Consider the following 20,217-nt stretch of genomic DNA (forward strand, 5'->3'; position numbering starts at 1 on the left):
GGCTAGATGCAATATACTTCTGAAATGATGGCCAGTTCAACATCAGCAATCTGGGAAGTGGCTATCTAACGTACAAAATGTGTAACTATTAGCTTGGATTGAGATTAAAGCTAGACAATTTTTCTTTTAATAGCATAGACCAGACAAGCATTTTCGTTGCGTATCTTCAATTAGTACATTGAAAACTAATAAACTATTAATCCAACGGGGTCAGAAATTTGCTTTTTCCTAGATTATACAATATTTCTTAACAAGGACTGATGTGTCTGCCAAAGAGGGAGAGCAGGACGCTGTTTCTTCCAAGGTTATCTTTTTTTCAAAGAGAACACTTCCCATTCATTCATTCAATTTGTCAAAAGAATGATCAAATACACAAATACATTAACAAAGAAGAGGGAGAAAACGAAAAACCTTTTATCAAACCTCTGTAACAACTAACAAAGCAATATTCCTTTTAGCTGTTTACGGAAAACCCAAACTGAAATTATTTTCATTTCATCAATACCCACCAAAGCTAAGAGTAATCACAATAAACGACTTACAAAAGCTGTGACCAAACAGATGCAGATTAAATTGCACCAGACAAAATAACTTGGATACAATACTGTTCCTAGAAAAAGAATGAAGGTCCAGCTGTAAACAAGATATACAGGTATAGCTTTAACGTTCAGAATGCATCTACAGAGAAAAAAAGCTTCTACATGATTCTTGGACATAGAGCACTAATACTACTCTAATCAGTCATTTAATCATTAAAAAAAACCTGAATCTGTTTGAAGCTTATTATGCTGCTCTCTTACAAAAACTGGTAAATCCCTAGACTGAGCTGAACACACAGAAAATAACATTCAGCTCAGTAAATGTTCTCTAACTGATCTTTGAAACCATCTGCAAAATGGAAGTGCCAACCAATCCAGCCGATGAAAGCCTATTTCCTGCAACGCCAGAACTAGTGCGCTGCTCATGGAGAAAAGAACAAGAACCCATTCTGTTACAGGTCCATCCTACACTGCCTCCAATCGGTTAACATTAACTGAAGGCCCTGCAATGTAGGATTTCAGCTTGAAGCTGTGCACCAAGGACGGATGGATCGGGCTGTTAAGATGTTTAACATCTTGACAATAAATGCCTTTACAATCATCAGTTTGAGTCTGTTCAATATCAATACATTCCCTTAAATACAGGGTTTGTCCGGCAAATGCTAGCTCCATATTCCTCATATTCTGCCTTTGTATGGCAAGCCTAACATAAAAAAAAAAAGAGATTTAGATTTTCCTATTTGGACGCAATGCATAAACCAGTAAATATTTACAAGGATTAACTTCATTTGCAGTAATTAACTACAATCAGATAAAATAGAAACAAGAAGTATGAACATACCGCAAAAAATTCCGGAGTTGAAGCTAGTACAGAACCTCCAAACCAAACTGCATATCTCTGGATAGGATTACTGACCACATTCACTTCAACTGGATGTGCCTGAGTTTGAATTCCAGCAGTCAAGCATCATTGATATATCAGAGAAAATAATTATTCTTCGCCTAAAATTCAGGTGAGAAATGGAAGGGATGAACACTTACTTTGACATTTCCACCTAACCGAGTATCTGATGCAAGAATACGGTCATCCACAATCTTCTTGAGATCTCGCTGCAATCTTCTATGGAAGTCTTTGAACATGGTTGACCCTCCAGAGAGAACAATATTCTGAATTTCAACAAGTGCACAACATATCAAACTCACATCGAAAAGGGTATGGTGTTGTTGTTGTTACATAGAAAAAGGGGTTCATACATTCAAGATACAAGGAACAGTTCTGTTGATCATAATAACTGAATCACTAAAGAACAGTTTGGCGGAATCACAAAATTACCTTATATAAAGCTCTTCTTGTGTCTATTGGCGCAGACTGAATACATTTGTCAATCACCTCAGGTAAAGGGGTCGTAAAATCACTACTATAAATCTCAGGACTGAAAAAAACCTGCGAACACAATTCATAAAGCCAACTTATGAATAAAGCATCTGAAGCTAATCACCATCAAAAAATTCCTATCTTATCCAGCTCTATGTTGATTTAGGTTCAAAGCTCCTTTTTCTTTTTTTCTTTTTTTTTAATTTCTACCACACCCATAGTGGTTCCCAGACTATCGTCCAGCATGACTCGAGCATCAGACCAGTAAGCTGGGTCAAGAGGCGTTCCCTAAAAGTCAAATGAACATGGATGCTATCTTGATTTCTTCAATTAACTTGGGTATTTTCACTAAAAAATGGTTTAGCAAAAAAGCTACTCCATGCAGAAAAAGCAGAGCAGGGTTTGAGCTGTACGTGTCTGGACACTTCAGGAGAGATTTGGTAAAACATGAAGGAGACAATACCAATTCATTGACCCATCTTGTAACCTCTACTCCAGTAAGCTAACAAGCACATTGAAAGCAAAACTTTATAGCTTAAGAGATTCAAAAACTTGAAGCTAGAGGATAAAGCAGACCTCAGGACCAAGAAATCGCTCATAGCCAACATCACATGCATAAGGTGCTCCTGTCTTAGGTTTTGTACCTCTCCAGTGCTTGATGTACTTCCCTGGTTCTTTATCATGCTTATTGAACTCCTGAAATCATTTTACAATAAGGACCTATTACAAGTAAAAATCAGTTGTAACCTCCAGCCTCAGATGCAAACAGAGATTCTGAGTTTAAATCATGGCATAATTAGCTTGCCCTAATCCACAAAAATGTCGAACAGATACCGAAGTTTGAGAACTAAATGGAAGAACAAGCGACACTGGATGGATTATCAGAAAAAACTTCAAACCTTTGTTTTATCAACTCTTTCAACTTATTCCTTTTTACTCCTTTTGCATATGCTCATACAAATAGATAATACCTTCACAATGTCAGAACAAGTGTAGCAATGCATTTCCTTCACTTTTCGTGCTATTTCAAAGGAATCTTCTGCTGGAACATGTTCGCCCCTTTCCTGCATTGAATAATCAAAATAAGCTGTAATCTTTCGAAGCTTGATTAAACAATGAGATACCATCTTAGAAACTGAGAGATATCACACACCCAACATGCTCATGTCTGAGTTGTGGCTACCCTACTAAGCAATCATTACTTTTAGATTTCCCACAGGTTATGGACATCTGGTACTAATTGATCTGAGCAATGGAGAATAAAACTTGTGCATGACAAGTCATTGGAGGAACAAAATCATTAATTATCTAATCTTAATTAACCTCCAGAATGTTTACTAAACAAAACTCATAAAATAATCCTCTTTAGGTGGCGCATGTACTAGAGAACAATTAGTATTTGTTTCGTTTCATTCCTTCTGTTTTTTGGGTTTGGGGGTGGGGTTGGAACGGGAGGGAACATGGATTGGTTTTGAGAAATTTGCTTTGCGAGTGTATTAAGTATTTTTTTCGCTGTTTTCTGTTTTCAGGGGGGAACTGCTCTTGAAAAAATAAAAACTATAAATGCTTGTTTGATTTTGCTCACTTAATAATTAAGGCAAAACACAACACACCGAACAATAACAACAGCTGCCGTTTGTTTTGTTTCCTAAAATAAACAGGCATTAAGAAACTTAGCGATAGAAGTATTCAGAAGAAGATATTTTAGTTGCAGAAAGGTCTTTACGCAATAGAAATTTATACTACAAATCTCGGGCACAATGCTTCGTACAGCGATTTAAAAAGCAATCTTTTGGACCTAAATGTGGCGCCCAATCTTGATTGTCCATAATGGTTGTGAATATCAGCAACCAGAAGCAAATAAAAAAAAAAGTCAAAATATAACCCTACTGGATAATGATTGTGATCAAGATGCAAGGCATCAGTTCCATTTTCCAGTAAAGAATTTCACATGCTTCATTTGGTTTCAAAGGAGGTCCAAGGCAAGAAAAGGGGAGGACAAAAACTATGACCAGTTCCGTCCCAATGTAATATGAAATAGTTGAAACTAGGTATTGCTACTACTATAATACTCATTTGAACCAGAGGAATGTGTGCTAGAGGAGATGGTTCCTCATTCTATCAAATAAAGAATCTGAGTACTTGTAAAGGTTATATATACAGTCGATTCCTACGTCTTCATCTTAGGAAAGTAGGGACTTCAAGGGATTTATAGTACCAATAACATTGAGACACAAAATTCAGGATATCACAAACCTATGTGATTCATCCGACCCCGATAAATCAGTAACAGTCGAGGGAAAGTAGTGAACATACATATTTCTATTCAACCATTTTTATGGAAGTGTTGCACTAAAGTCATAAAGAAACAAGAACTACATACCTTCATGAGCTGCTGAACGAAGAGAGTAACATCTTTCCCAGCAACGGGAATTGACTTAATGCTGCTCCCAATAACATAACCCTCAGCAACAGGTACAACATGGGTAGCACCATCTCCAATATCCACTACGACTCCAGTCATCTCACACTAAAGAAATAGTGTATAAAAATTACAAGATATGTCAAATTGTGACACCACTATGAAGTTCAGTTTCTAGAACAATGGAACAATGGTATGCAAGTCACTTATGATCACAAAGAAGACAATGGATACACAGTCTATTATCTCAAGCAAGTAATGGACATACTAAAGGTTGACACGCAACAGAGTAGTCTCCGAATAGCTCAAAGTTATTTTCCCATTTTCCACTAGAAAAGAAAAGAATGAAGATATTTTCCTTGACATGAGAAAGATAGCAGTTCATGCCATTGACAAAAGACATTATAGCTATTCTGTTTGACATACTTGGGAGTGCATAGAGGAATAGATGAACCTAAACCAGGATGACTCTTTCAGTATGAGGAAATTGATGATTACTGAAACTTCATCTTGAATGGTGGTCCCCGACAGCCGGTTGCTGCAATCATCGAAAAAACTCAACTTGGATAAGAGCAGTAGGCCACCCGCTGCATTTTTGGATGGAGAAGATGTTCAAAACCATCAGAAATCAATGTGGAGGATGGCTGGAAAAAGAGGAAGAGATCTCTCTGAAAAATCATTTGAAATGGGCAAGATTGAGAGTCAAAGGTGATTGGGGGTGGAGTTCCAAAAGAGGTTAAGATAGTCGATAATGGTCTTACCTTTTTTATTCCGATCTAGTGTGAATCAAAAGAAAAAAAAAGGGTGGTCGCCGGAGAAGAAGAGAGTTCGCTGGACAAAGACCTCTGGTCAAAGAAACCCAAAACAGAGAAAATCAGCGGTTTTAACGCTGACAAAATGAAGCATAAGCACATGGACATTGTGACACAAGCGTTCTGTTCTGATACAGCTGGCGTGGGCCCAGCGACATGTGCAGTAGAGGAGGGGATATCTGATAAATATTTTGGGCTGGGTCCAGCCCAAAAGGATATCTCTGTTAAAAGAGTTTTTTTTTTTTTTGCGGATTGACCTTTTGGGGTGGTCTTTAAATTTTGCCCCTCATATTTGTGGTCTTTAAATTATGCCCCTCATATTGCTGGTCTTTAATTTTTGCCCTTCGCATTGCGACTCTGAGTGTTCACGCAAAAATCATGAGGTTCTGAATTCGAACCCCCGCTCAAGCATAAATTAAAAAAAAATTGTAAGATAAGGTTTGGATCGCGTGTATGCCGGACCTGGTATACTCATGCCTTATGGCAGACTTGACATACGTATGCCGGGTCCGGCATAACTTTGGTAATTTCTTAACAAATTTATGCCGGTGGGGGCATACTTTTAATGGGCAAACTTTTATGCCGAACCCGGCATAAACTTGTAAAGGAATTACCAAAGTTATGCCGGACCCGGCATACTTATGCCAAGTCTGCCCATAAGGCATAAGTATGCCGGGTCCGACATAAGTTTGGTAATTCCTTAACAAGTTTATGCCGGTGGGGGCATACTTTTAATGGGCAAACTTTTATGCCGGATCCGGCATAAACTTGTGAAGGAATTACCAAAGTTATGCCGGACCCGACATACTTATGCCAAGTCTGCCCATAAGGCATAAGTATGCCGGGTCCGGCATAACTTTGATAATTCCTTCACAAGTGTATGTCGGTGGGGGCATAGCGAAATTTAAACTCTGCCTTGCGAATTTTTTTTTAAAATTTTGACTGGGGGTTCGAACCTGGAACCCATGGGGTTTAGCCGAAGGGCAAAATTTAAAGATTTCAAATATGAGGAGCAAAGTTTAAAGACCATCCCAAAAGAAGGGCAATTCACAGAATTGCCTGCGAATTGCTCGTTAAAAGAACAAAAGGAGCAGGAAGAAGAAAAGGCCCCATTTTATTTACTGAGGCCCAACTCATTAACTGTCAACTAAATATTGTCACGTGCAATACGCAGTCAGATCCTATGCTATTGGAAATAGAAGCAAACATTACAGAGTCTGTCTTCTTCGACAGCAATTCTGGAGAACTATCCTCAAGAATCCCAGAAGAAGTTCAGCCAACAATTATAATGAAAAGCACTTGTACAGAAGAAGGGGAGGATTTTGAAGATGCAGTGACAAATATAGAAGAGGGAGGAGCACAAAGATTGATGCAGACCAACAAGACATGCAATTAGTCGATTGTATCGATGACGCAGCATGGAACATCGAGGATGCCGAGCCTCTGAATTCTCGATGTTTAGAGGAGGAAAGTGATGGGGAGATGGATGCATCAACATGGGTCAATCAAATTATAATCAGTTTAAGCAAGAAGTTCGGGGTTGAATTTGAGGGCCACAAAAAGGAAGCTTTTGCTCTGTTTAAGAAGATAGATAGCAAGAGACAATCAATGATTAAAGAAGCAGAAACAAAGGTCATGGAAACTCCCAAAATCAAAGGTTTACAAGAATTAAAAGGGCTGGCAATAGACATGAAATTTCAAAACACGGGCTAGAACTAGGGGGAAAGGAAATTCTATGAGGTTATGATGAATGTCAAAATAATATCATGGAATGTGAGGGGATTAAATTGCAGAGACAAAAGGAGGGTGATAAATAGTTTAGTTCAAGAATGGAGAACAGATGTCCTTTGTTTGCAAGAAACTAAACTAGAAGGTGACATTGGGGATTTAGTTAAACAGATGTGGGGAAACAGGGGAGTCATATATGGGCAATTGGAGGCAAGTGGCACTAGAGGAGGCATGTTGATGTTGTGGGATGACAAAAGTTGGGAAGGGGAAGTATTGGAAATTGGTTCTTACACTTTGACTTGTTGCTTCAAGTCAAGAACCAGTGATTTCAGCTGGCACATGACAGGGGTATATGCACCAAATTGTAACCTGGAAAGACAAGAAGTGTGGTGGGAAATAGGGGCTGTTAGAAGCTTGTTTACAGGGCCATGGGTGATAGAGGGTGATTTCAATATTGTCAGGTATGCTTCAGAGAAGAAGAATTGCTCTAGAACCTCTATTTACATGAATGAATTCTCGGATCTTATTGAGGATATGGAGCTGATGGATCCTCAACTAGAAGGGGGGGAGTTACACTTGGACTAGAGGGAACAACTTGGAAGCTTCTTCCAGAATTGACAGAATCATGTACTCCACTGAGTGGGGGAAATGTTCAATAATGTGAAGCAAGAGATGCTCCCCAGAATCTGTTCTGACCACACCACTTGTTCTTAAAAGTGGCAGCTGGGAACACACAGTGTCTTATTTCAAATTTGAAGGATGGTGGTTGGAAACTGAAGGCTTCAATGAAAAAGTTAACGATTGGCGGCTTCTTTTGAGTTTGTGGGAAGGCCTGATTACATTTTAGCAACCAACCTAAAAGCTCTGAAGGCCATATTGAAAGACTGGAGCTCAAGTATATATGGGAACCTGGAGAAGAATAAAAATCTGATATTGAGCAAAATTGCAGATTTTGACAGCATCCAACAGAGCAGTCATTAACTGAAGAAGAGGCAATCCAGAAAGCTAATCTTTTCATGGATTTTGAAGATTATGCCAAAAAGGAAGAGATAGCATGGAGACAAAGATCAAGAACTTTGTTGATTAAGCAAGGTGATAAGAACACAAAGTTCTTTCAGAGAATTGCTAATGCCCACAAGAGGAATAATCACATTGATAAGCTGATGGTGGAAGGAGAAGAAATTGTGGAGTCAGAGGACATCAAAAGGGAAATTACTTCCTTCTATCAGAAGTTGTACTCTGAATCTGAGAATTGGAGACCTTATTACAACATCAACCAGTGTCCTACTATCAATATAGAGGAGCAGCAGGAGTTGCAGAAACCTTTCGAGGAGAAAGAGGTTTTGGATGGTCTCAAGGCATGTGCAGTGGATAAAGCACCAGGTCCAGATGGATATATCAGTGTTCAGGAAAGCGTGAAGCGGAAAAAAGCGATAAGGTCCCGCTTCACACTTTAAGCGAAGCGTGAAGCGAAGCGCCCGCTTCATTGAGGTGAAGCGCAATTTTTTTAAAAAAATAGCAAAATAAATAGAGAATATATATATAAGCAAAAGTTCAAATTCAAAACTAAAGTAGATATCCATAGACTAAAAGTTCAAATAAAAAACTAAAGTGGATATCACAAAATCCTCCAGACCATAGGACAAACAAAATCAAAGCTACTAATAGTTCGACATCTAGTTCTTATTCTTCTACAAGATTGTCAAAATCTTGTACTCCCACATCATCATAATATTGCTCATCATCTTCTTCAATTTCATTATCATCTTCTTCAACTTCATCAATTAGGGAATGACTTGTAGCTACTTCTTTTCCCCTCCTATGTTGGCTTGAAGTATTCCCCCTTAAACCATACTGGTTCTCCTCTACCCCCATTGCCTCGGCAACAACACCGAAAGTGAAATCAGAATCTCCCTCAAAACCAGAGCCAAAAAAACAGCAAAACAGAGCAGAACCCTAGAATTCGAGAAAGAAAAAACAGAACGAATGTGAAGAAAAAAACAGAGCAAAAAAGAGAGCTTGAAAGAAGAAGAAGAAGAAAGAAAGAAAGAAGAAAAGCCGAGCAGAACCCTAGAATTCGAGAAAAAAACAGAGCTTTCCTGGAGAAAAAAACAGAGCAAAGAAAAGAGCTTGAAAGAAGAAGAAGAAAGAAGAAGAAGAAGAAGAAGAAGAAGAAGAAGAAGAAGAAGAAGAAGAAGGAGGAGGAAAGAAATTACCTGAAAGTGGAGAAGAAGAGCTGCTGCAAAACCCAAGCTGATTGTGAGTAATAAAATTTCTCAAAGTCTAAGGATTTCAAATAACTGGACTAATTATTTTATTAAAATTGACCCAGACTTATTATTTTATTAAGATTTAGACCTTCAATTATTATTTTATTAAAATTGACCCAGACTTATTATTTTATTAAGATTTTGACCTTCTAGTATTATTTTATTAAAATTTTGACCTGGACTTATTATTTTATTAAAGTTGTCCTTTCAAAAAACAGCCCACAACATAAAGCGTACGCTTCAGCCGCTTCACCGCTTCAGCCTCAGAAGCGTCCGCTTTATTGGGTAGCCTCCGCTTCACTTACCTGAAGCGACAAAGCTTCGCTTCACCGCTTTAAGCGAAGCGTAGCGGTGAAGCGCCCGCTTTCCTGAACACTGGATATATCATGGGTTTTTTTTGTCAAGTGTTGGGAGGTTCTGAAGGATGATGTGATGGCAACTATGCAAAACTTTCACTCTCAGGAAGTTTTTGAGAAGAGCTTCAATGCAACTTATATAGCTCTCATTCCAAAAAAAAAAGTGGAGCTAAGGAACTGAGAGATTTCAGACCTATCAGCTTAATTGGGAGTATATATAAATTGATATCCAAGATCCTCACAGAAAGACTGAGAAAGTGATGCACAAACTAGTAGATACACAACAAATGGCTTTCTAGAGAGGGAGACAAATCTTTGGTGCTGTTCTCATTGCCAATGAGTGTATAGATTCCAGAATGAAAGACAAAACACCAGGCATCATGTGCAAACTGGATATTGAGAAGGCATATGATCATGTGGAATTTCTTGTTTGGAATTATGCAGAAGACGGGGTTTGGAGGGAAATGGATCAGATGGATGAAATTTTGTATTAGCACTGTTAGGTTCTCTGTTTTGATAAATGGTTCACCTGAAGGTTTTTTTCCTTCTCAAAGAGGCTTGAGACAAGGTGATCCATTATCACCTTTCTTGTTCATTCTGGTGATGGAGGGACTGAATAATATGGTGAAAACTGCCCACAATAATGGGTGGATACAGGGTTTCAATGTAGCAAAGGATGTGAATGAGAGAGTGGAAGTAACACCTCTTCAGTATGCAGATGATACTCTTATCTTCTGTAATGCAGAGGATAGTCGGTTGAAGTATTTGAGGATTATTCTTATCCTCTTTGAAGCCACTTCAGGTCTTCACATTAACCGGAGAAAAAGCTTGATTTTTCCAATTAACGAGGTGGCTAGGATTCAACAATTGGCTGGAACTTTAGGAGGAGAGATAAGTAAGATTCCAACTGTTTATTTGGGAATGCCTTTGGGAGCCAAAAGCAAATCCAAAGATGTAAGGAATAGTGTGCTGGAAAGATGTGAGAAAATATTGACCAGATGGAAATCTCAATATTTGTCTCTGGGTGGTGGATTGGTTCTGATCAACTGTGTGTTAGATGTTTTACCAACATACCTGATGTCACTATTTCCTCTTCCCGTCAATGTGGAGGAAAGAATTGATGCTCTTAGGAGGAGTTTTCTGTGGCATGGAAACAAGGAGAAAAAAGGTTATAATTTGGTCAACTGGGAAACCTTAATCTTGGACAAAAAGTATGGAGGTCTAGGTATCAAAAACCTGAGAAAGCAGAATACAAGTCTTCTGATGAAATGGCTTTGGAGACTTCCTAAGGAGAACAAACTTTATGGGGCACTGTGATTCAAGCCAAGTATGAAAAGGAAGGTTTTTGGAAGACAAAAGAAGTGAATACTCCATATGGTACTAGTTTGTGGAGATCAATCAGAAACTTGTGGCATGGCTTTTTTGAAACAACAAGCTTTAATGTGAAAGATGGCAGAAGGATTTTGTTCTGGGAAGATTGGTTAGGGAATGGTCGTCTCAAACAACTGTTCCCTGACATTTATATCTTGAATCAGCAGCGGGAATCGACTCTACATGAAGTATGGTCTACTCAAGGATGGAACTTGACATATAGAAGATTAATGCAAGATTGGGAGATGGAAAGATTGGCCAATTTTTATGGCATTCTTGACCAGTGCAAGGGGTTGCAAGAAGGAGAAGACACCTTGAGATGGAAATGCCACAGTAAAGGTGTTTTTACTGTAAGCTCTGCCTATAAGGACATGAATCAGATGGGATCTCAGATCAGTTTCTTACCATGGAAGCTTCTCTGGAAAGTCAAAATTCCTTATAAATTGACTGTTTTCACTTGGCTGGTTGTGAAAGAAGCTGTTCTTACTCAGGAGACCTCCAGAAGAGGGGCACAGATCTTTGCTCAAGATGCTATTTTTGTAAACAAAATGCAGAGACAATTAACCATCTGTTTCTTCATTGTAAAGTGGTTAGCCAGCTCTGGAATCTGTTTATCAGCTTCAGAGGAGTAAAAGGGAAGTGGCAGCACAAACAAAGACAGATGGAGAATTGTCCCAGCAGTTATATGGTGGACCATTTGGAAGGAGAGGAATGCCAGGTGTTTTGAAGGCAATAGTAGCTCGTTGCAAAGGATCAAAATGAATTGCATTCTAAGTTTTTGTTATTGGTGCAGTTCTGAGTATATAGATGGCCCTGTTTCTATTGTAGACATCCTAGGATTCTTATAAGATGAAATAGGATTTAGAGATTGTCTTTGTTTTTACTCTTTTGGAGATAGATTCAATGCTGTAAATTTTTGGATGCCAGCACTTTGTGCTGATGATTAATATACACTGTCTGTTACCTTGTCAAAAAAAAAAATGATGATTAATGGCGCCATTACAATCAGAATGCTACCTTATGTGACTAATTTCTCTGGAATGCAATTTCTGGTTCTCTAGAAGACTCCAATCTGTTTGTAGGCTTGTCACATTCCCTGAATATACGCACTTTTGGAAAAGGCAAAAGGCATATGCACAGGCCACACTATAGTACAGAGCAGCTGAGACTAGCCAGCTGACAAACTACTTGGCCTTACTTCCTTTACCCAACTTCATATTTGGTGGTGGCAAGTATTTCACTTCATTCTTTTGCATAGGATGGATGTGGCTCGCGTGTTTATCTATCCTTCTGGCCACGTAGAGGCTCTATTGGCACACCGTGGGAGATGTATATGTCATGAGGGTAGAATCAATGTTTGATCCCTTGTTGGGACAAGTTCACTTACAATGAGGCCGTTGAGCCATTATTTGCCCGAGTCATTAAGCGTCATATTTAAAAATGTGTAATGGTAAGGGACCGCAAGGTGCCCAATGCAAGTGTTTGATGATACAACGATAACCGTATCCCTTATGTGTTTGAATATAGTTACTGGATACAAGATAGTTGGTTGCTCGGTACAGGGTTTAAGGCATCGGATGTCGATCAAGCCACCCCTAGATTTGGGGCGTAACATCTAACCTCTCAACTTTTTCACGGGGGATCAAACTGTGTCATCTAAGAGGAAAATATGTATTTCCTATTTTTCTCCAACACTTCACTCCTACATCACCTTTACCACACTTCCAAACTACCACTAGAGTCAAGGTGTCCTTTCCTAGTTGAAGTAAGCCAGTTCGACCTAGTAACCTCTACTCAGACCAACAAAGAAGAAAAGCAGAGAAACACAAAAAATACAGCTACCTAATAAATTCTTGAGACATGCCAAACCAACTAATACAGCAACAGAACTTTCCAAACACCACAATCTCCTAGTCAAACCATCTACCATCATTTAATCCAAGAGAAAAAGGAACTAACGGGAAATAGAAAAGGGAGAGGGGGATATCAAGAAGGGCAACTCAACTCGAGATGCAAGATAAGCTTGCTAGGGCTTTCATACAATGATTACTTTGACAGTGGCCTTCAAGGATTCATTTATTATTCTTGCTAAGTTGATTTGGAGTTCTAATATGACATAATTGTGGAATTTTTTCTCTCTACATTTGATAGAATCAGTAGTTCTATTGATTGAAAGGGAAACTTCCCGCAGACGAGATTTCTATAAAAAGTAAAGAATCTTTGTAAAAGAAACCAAGCATCAATACTAATTGCAATATAGTGGGAAGCTTTCTCTTTGCATGCAGTTTTTGTCTAAAACAATGACAGCATCTATTTGAAAAAGTAAAGATTATGATTGGAAAAATGTCCGGATGACTTTTTATCCACCTATTCTTGTTAAAAGTGAGTTCAATACCCTCTTGAAGAAACAAAATCAATTTTGTGACGGACAGTGTTCTACACACTCCGCTATGTCAGAGGCTCATCATATGCCACTTTATTTTTTCACTTCTTTCTCCTTTTTTTTTTCTCCTTTTTTCCTTTTTCTTAAAACTAATCACAACTTCTTTTTCCACTTCATCTCCCACGTCAGATAATAGGAGTTTCGCGGTTGCTCAAAAACTTCATCGGTGAACCCTTCAACCTTCAATATTTCCGCTTTTATTTGTCTTATCTCTCCCTCCCTCTTCCCATATTCTAAAACTTCCTCCATTTCTGCTTCATCTCCCTTTCACTCTCTAGCTTCCCCTTTCTCCCTCTCAAAATGTAAAATACACTTTATCGTTAAAGATCTTATGTACCTCTAAATCCTAAGTATTTAGAAAAACTGAGCCTCCATTTTTTGTGCTTTGAAAATCTGTCACGAGTTTTTATGGTTGTCTGCGGGTAGATTTTTACTTGCATTCCTCAACTGAAATTGGTGAGCTTTATGGTGGGAAAGCTTTACCGTTGAAAAAGAATTTTATCTGACAGGGGTTGGCTTGAAAATTTTCAAAAGAAGTGCACCATTAGCGTATTTCAAGGCAAATTATTTTAATAGTGAGTAGGTTACATACACAGTTCAGAGCCATGACACACACACACCGCAGGCAACTAGGACATCACTAACATCAATACATTTTAATAGTGAGTAGGTTACATACACAGTTCAGAGCCATGACACACACACACCGCAGGCAACTAGGACATCACTAAGATAATGCTCCAAACAAAAGCCGTGACGTCATAGCTGCCAATGTTCTAACTCTAACTTTAGGACATCACTAACATCAATAGATTTTAGTCAAGCCCTAGAAGAAGCCCACCGGCCAAGTCCAATGAGGCACGAAGAATAGATTTTAGTCAAGCCCTAGAAGACTTAACTCACGATCAACTTGATAAATTTATAAGGAATCTAATTGAAGCAATCTTTTATTTTTTATCTAGGACCTAGAATTTGAGTAGTAATCCTTATAGTTGCTTGTTTGACTAGTAATCCTCAGGTTGCTTATTTACTAGTAATACTTGTGGTTGCTTGTTTGACTAGTAAATAGTAATCATTTTAGCTGCTTGTTTGACTAATATTCTTTAAGTATGATTAGCATTATATGCCTTTTGGTTGCTACCCATCAAAAGAATAGGCATAATATCTTAGGACCCCCTTGAACTTGACACCTTTTATTCAGTGTACACCTAAACTCTCATTAGTGCTAATTACTCCCTTATACTTGGCTATTTGGTAGCTTTCACCCTCCTAGACGCTGACATGGCAAAGAGAGTGGATACACTCTCTTGTAGGTGCGTGAGGTTGATGAAAATCAATAAATCAGCTTCCAAGTGAAGTATTTTCCAACGGGTAATTGTCACAGTCATATACATTGGTTAATTTGTTCCACCTGTGTACTTTTGCTTACTTCTTCTTAATGTGCCACACATATATTACCTCAACTTGCTATTTTTCTTACTTATCTTTAGATGCCTTGACTATTTATTTCAACTAAAAGTTTTTATGGCGAATTCTATAAAAAATATTCTAGAACTCCATTATTTTTATAAAAATAATTTTAGCCAAAATGATGAATTTTTAACTGTGTATTCCTTTTTATTTTATCTTTAGATGCAATGATGATTTGTTTCAACTATGTATTTCTTCATTTTCGGGCCACATATGTAAAAAGAAATTTGGGTGAAGCTCCATTATATGTAGCCAAATAAAAAGCTATCCTAAATAATGGGATTTGCCTTCTGGGTTGAGCTCGTCACACAGGGCTTGCCTAGTGCGGGTTATCTCTCATGTGTGGTTTGCGAGCTATTACACAGGAGCTGGGTTTACCCTGTGCGCACCCGAAGGGTAGCGGCTGCGGGTTCTCATTTCATCAAAAAAAAAAAAGCTATCCTAAATAATGGAGTTCCAAACATATTTTTACAAATTTCTGCCTGAAGATATGACCCAAAAAATTAATGAATTTAGAAAGGTATATATTTTATTATTAAGAATGTCACATGGACAAAAATATCCACGTGGCAACAAGTGCATCACACCTCCTTGGACTGAGGATGTCCAGGGTGAAAGCTACCGAATAGCCAAGTATAAGGGGGTAATTAAGACCAAAGATGGTTTAGGTGTGCACTCAATAAAAGGTGTCACGTTCAGGAGGGTGCCAAAGTGTTATGCCAAAAAGTATTCCCTTTTTGGTTGTTCATATCACCAAAACTCCTTTAGAAAAGATGATTTAAATTGTACTCCTTCTAATGCTGAGGACTCAATTTAGTTAACTTGTTTGAGTAGAACTCTTTTAGGACTAAATTAAGTGCACTAGCTTCCTATAAATAGTCTTGTACTAGGCAAGTTTTTGCAAGAGATTTTTTTTTGATTAAGTACCGGGTGTCCGGGTCTCTTTGAGCCCCGACTAATCCCGGGGGTTCACAGGCCCTCGGCAAGGAGTTTCCCGCAAGTGCACCACGGGTAATTCAGGGTTTTACCCCAGTGCGATGGCCCTCAGAAATTGTTTGCACCCAGTGGGTTTCGAACTTGAGACCTTGAAAGGGAGCACCCCAAGGCTCAAGCCAATTACCACCAGGCCAACCCCTGAGGGTTTTTTGCAAGAGATTTGGAAGTAATAAACTTGAGTTTAGAGGGTTGGTTGCCCTTTATGCGTGCCTTACTCTTTTGTCTTGCAAATGATAGATCCTTGAGGAAAAAGATAGTCTTTTATGTTCTTGACATCTTTGGTTCTTGATTGTTACCTTATCAAAATTGAGCCATTTTTGTACGCCATATTGTCCATAGGTAATTAGTTAAGGGTCAAGATCCTATCTTAACTCGTATCCTCCATGTTGAAGTTCTTGAAAGTATTCGTGAAACTTCTTGTATCCTTTAATTTCTCGGAATGCCCCTTACACTTTCTAATCTTTATATTTTACCTTATCAAGAAAAACAATTAACCTTCCAACTAAAAACTCTTCTTCTCATTCATCTCCATCCTTCATCTTTCTTTTTCATTTTTGGTCCTTTCTTGACCCTCTTTCCAAACAGCTCAAAGCTCCAGCCAAACACCATCACACCAGCCACATATCCTCATGTAGCTTTTTTTTTTTCTTTTTTTTTTACCTTCCTCCTTTCTTCTCCTCCACCACATAAACTCTTTCCTCTCAATCCCTTTATTATATTTTCTTCCTCTTCATCATTTTAGTAATCTTCTTTTTGCCTCCTTAGGGCCTTGTTTGTTCGTTTTCTCCAAAATTGACCAATATACCCCTAAAATAACATATGCAACTCATCTTTTCAAAGTTCCCATCAAAATTTTCCTTCCAGTCTCGACAAAGGCGTTAAGGTGCTACCCACTTAACAATTGGATAGTTTAAGTTCAGTGAAATCCCCCCACCAAAAAAAAAGTGCACACACACCGTTAGCATATTTCAAGGCAAATTACCTTTATAAGGGAGTAGGTTACATACACAGTTCAGAGCCTTGACCCACCCCCCCCCCCCCCCCCCCCCCCCAAAAAAAAAAAAAAAAAAAAACCCCAAGGCAACAAGGATATCACTAACATCAATATTCCAAACAGAAGCCGTGACATCATAGCTGCCAATGTTTGCTCTAATTTTATACCACCAATCCAAAATTGCAATTATACAAGAGAGAGGCACCCTTTTTTCCTACTCCGCGCTCTCATAACTTAGGCAACAATCTGAATTTCAGAAACATAACAAGCTTTCCACTAAGCACGTCAATTTGTTCACTCTTAATCTTTTTATGAACGGAAGTAACATCACTGAAGTTAGTCCTAATATTGCCAAAAAGTAGAGCAATAATGGACTATTGAAAAATCCAAGCTATCACTTATTACACAATTAATTTTCTCTTAACGCTCTAGCCAAAACAAAGCTAAAAGTTTGTTGAACAAGGTTTACAAAATTGGATCATTAGATCATAAAAATATACAACAACAACAACATACCCAGTGTAATCCCACAAGTGGAGTCTATGGATGGGTAGGATGTACGCAGACCTTACCCCTACCTTTGTGGGGATAGAGAGGTTGTTTCTGATAGATCCTCGGTTTAGATAATAAAAATATCAATACCAGAAAATATCCAACACCATATATCATCAAAATTGTCAAAACAACGCGCAACAAAGTTCTTAAAGATAGACAACCAACCTTAGATGCTGTGTACCCAGCTGCCAAAGCAAGAACCGGCTGCACAGCTATATAAAGCCCTGGAACATTAAATGTCTCAAACATAATTTCACCCGTATATTCTCGGTTCTCTGGTGCAGTCATAGGGCTTTCAGTCAACAAAAAATAATGATCCTCAGGGTCACACCTCAGGTAATTAAATATACATTGCTGCCAAAACCGCTCCATCGAATCCCAATTATCAACTTGTCCATGTTTAATAGGATAACTAAGATTATAAGTACCACTAGATTTAGATCTACTCAAACCCTCTTCACCAATAAAGAAATCAAGATCAGCCATAACACCTGCACTATGCTGTGCTAACCAGTTGTTGCTCTTAGTTAAAGCTCGAGGTTGATTGACAAATGATTCATTAGAAGCAACAACTGTAGGCAGTATAAATGATGGCTCAACATTTCCAGCAAAACCCATTTTTGTATACCTGAAAATTAGAGAAAAAAATAAACTTCTGAAATCAAGAATGTCTTTGAGGCATTTTATCAAACAGGTGGAGTGCAATGTTACAATACCCGGTTCCATTGAAGAAAAATGAAAACTTTTAGAAATCAAAAATCTATTTGAGGCATTTTATGGAACATGTGGATGGTGTAATGTATAATACCCAGTTCCAGTAAGACAAAAAAAACAAACTTTTGTAATAAAAAATGTCATTGAGGAATTTTATCAAACAGATGGATGGGAATGTAAAATACCCAGTTCCATTGAAAATAACAAAGAAAAAAAAAACTTTTAGAACAAATGTCACTGAGGCATTTTATCAAACAGGTTGATGGTAATGTACAATACCCAGTCCACTGAAAATAAGAGGGGAAAAAAAAACTTTTGGTATCAAGAATGTTTTTGATGAATTTGATCAAACAGGTGGAGTGCAGTGTAAAATACCCGGTTCCATTGTCAATAACTACAGCTGGGCGAGAAGTAGAAGGGTCCATAAGTGTTGAATTTGTTGTGATGGATCTGTGGTTGAGATCCAAAGATGGGTTTAAAGGGGTTAATCATTTCATTGAAGGTTTCAATTCATCCATTTGATCAAAGTGATCATAATCTAGTACTATGAGATTTTGTTGTTGAATTTTGTCTATTTTGGGGGTTGAATTTGGATTCCTTTCTTAGCAATCAAACAAATTGTTTCTTGTTGGTCTTTCTTGGTTGTTGCTTGGCTTTACTTTGTTCCATTGGCAGGTGGGTCTTTAATATATATATGTTCGATGTTGACTGCGATATGGACAGATGGTAAACTACTACGGTCGGGACGGGTGTCCAATCTAGAAAATGAGCTAAGGTGGCTGTATTGGGGAAAATATGTGCCCAAGACAAATGGCCAAACGTACACAAGAGAACCCCGAAGCTTAATACTTGTCCTCGAGAGTTCCACAGCAAATCGAGCTCCACAACAGGAACGAACGTTGGTACCACCGTAACGTCCTTTCTTTCGTACTTTTGGGTTGAAAAGTCTAATTTTGGCTTGTATAAGGATAACTTCGAAAAGAAGGAAGGGCATCACATCTTTGAGACTTGTAACCCCAACCCTTTTTCTCTCTCAACTCCTTCCTCAAGAACACAATATTGCTTTGAATGTTACACGATTATGTTGCTTCAATTTTCGTTATTGTTATTTCATTAAGTTTGTGGCTTTGCATATCTTAGTGACCTTTGGAGTTTCAAGGATCGGATACGGCCCACTTGTCTTTAAACCCTATCAAACCGAAAATTTAACTGATATTCCCTTAATTCATTTCTATTGAAAAACAGTTTGGCGCATTCTGTAGGGATAGACAGTTGTGGTGTTGTCCTGATTTGTTACCAGAAACTCTTGTTAAAGGCCCCTCAGAGCTTTTTATTAGCTAAACCCTAGCGATGGCTGAACCAAGCAGCAGTACACCCAGGGACGATGTTCCTAACCAAATAGTGGACTCGCACGGTTCCCAGCCGCTGGGAGACACGCCTAAAGCTACCAACACACTGGATCGGCAGACTTCCGACAGAGGAAGCGACCAGGAGTTGGATAAGGAAGAAAAACGAGAAGAGGCAGTGCACACCTCATAAAAAACTCGCGGAAAGCTTGCCAGAAAGGGGCTCTCCCTCGATTACTCAAAGGAAAGCAATAGAACTTACTACGTGGAACGTTATCCAAGGAAAAGAAAGCAGCGACTCCACTCAAAGGTGGAAGGAATGTATAGGGAAGAGGAATCCTCCGCCGAGAAAGCATTAGCTACTATCTTGGCATCACAGAGCGGGATGATGGAACACTTGGAGAAAATTGTAAACGCCTTGACCGGATAGCCCCTAGACGAACACACTTCTAATGGTGAGGAAGCGATCAGAGCACCTATAAAGATATCACAGGTGTCCCTCTGGAGCTGGCCACCCACAAGCTAAGCATAAACTCGGATTTCCACCTATAAAGTAAAAAAGGCACCCGGTGTCAGCATAACAAAACTAGTTCGTCAAACAGGAAATAGCTCGACTCTTAAAGATAGGAGCAGTCCGGGTGGTAAAGTACCTGGACTGGCTGGCTGGCTGACGTGGTGGTTATTCCTAAAAAGTCCGATAGTTTTCAAATGTGTCTAGATCTCAAAGATCTATACAAGGCATGTTCAAAGGACTTGTACCCCATGCCACGCCTCGATAAGACCATCGACGCCATGGACAGGCATGAGTTGCTTAACTTCCTGGCGT

At 38.7% G+C, this 20,217-nt stretch overlaps 1 protein-coding gene across 2 annotated transcripts; it reads right to left on the reverse strand.

Annotated features, from left to right (window-relative positions):
• Positions 1-550: 550 nt before the first annotated feature.
• Positions 551-19,074, reverse strand: LOC132614009 (actin-related protein 3-like). 2 transcript variants are annotated; one of them, XM_060328342.1, is made up of 9 exons: positions 18,421-19,069; positions 17,497-17,959; positions 4,298-4,444; positions 2,886-2,978; positions 2,491-2,610; positions 1,873-1,983; positions 1,581-1,706; positions 1,381-1,479; positions 551-1,242 (listed from the first exon to the last, which is right to left on the reverse strand). In XM_060328342.1, exons 1-9 carry the CDS (start codon positions 18,468-18,470, stop codon positions 1,162-1,164), a joined length of 1,290 nt encoding a protein of 429 aa, XP_060184325.1. In that variant the 5' UTR covers positions 18,471-19,069; the 3' UTR covers positions 551-1,161. The 2 variants fall into 2 exon arrangements, with proteins under 2 accessions (XP_060184325.1, XP_060184326.1); XM_060328343.1 differs by lacking the exon at positions 4,298-4,444 and having other exon boundaries at positions 18,421-19,074.
• Positions 19,075-20,217: the final 1,143 nt, after the last annotated feature.

Source organism: Lycium barbarum, chromosome 10 (assembly GCF_019175385.1).
Source record: "Lycium barbarum isolate Lr01 chromosome 10, ASM1917538v2, whole genome shotgun sequence".
In the NCBI taxonomy this organism is placed as follows: Eukaryota; Viridiplantae; Streptophyta; class Magnoliopsida; order Solanales; family Solanaceae; genus Lycium; species Lycium barbarum.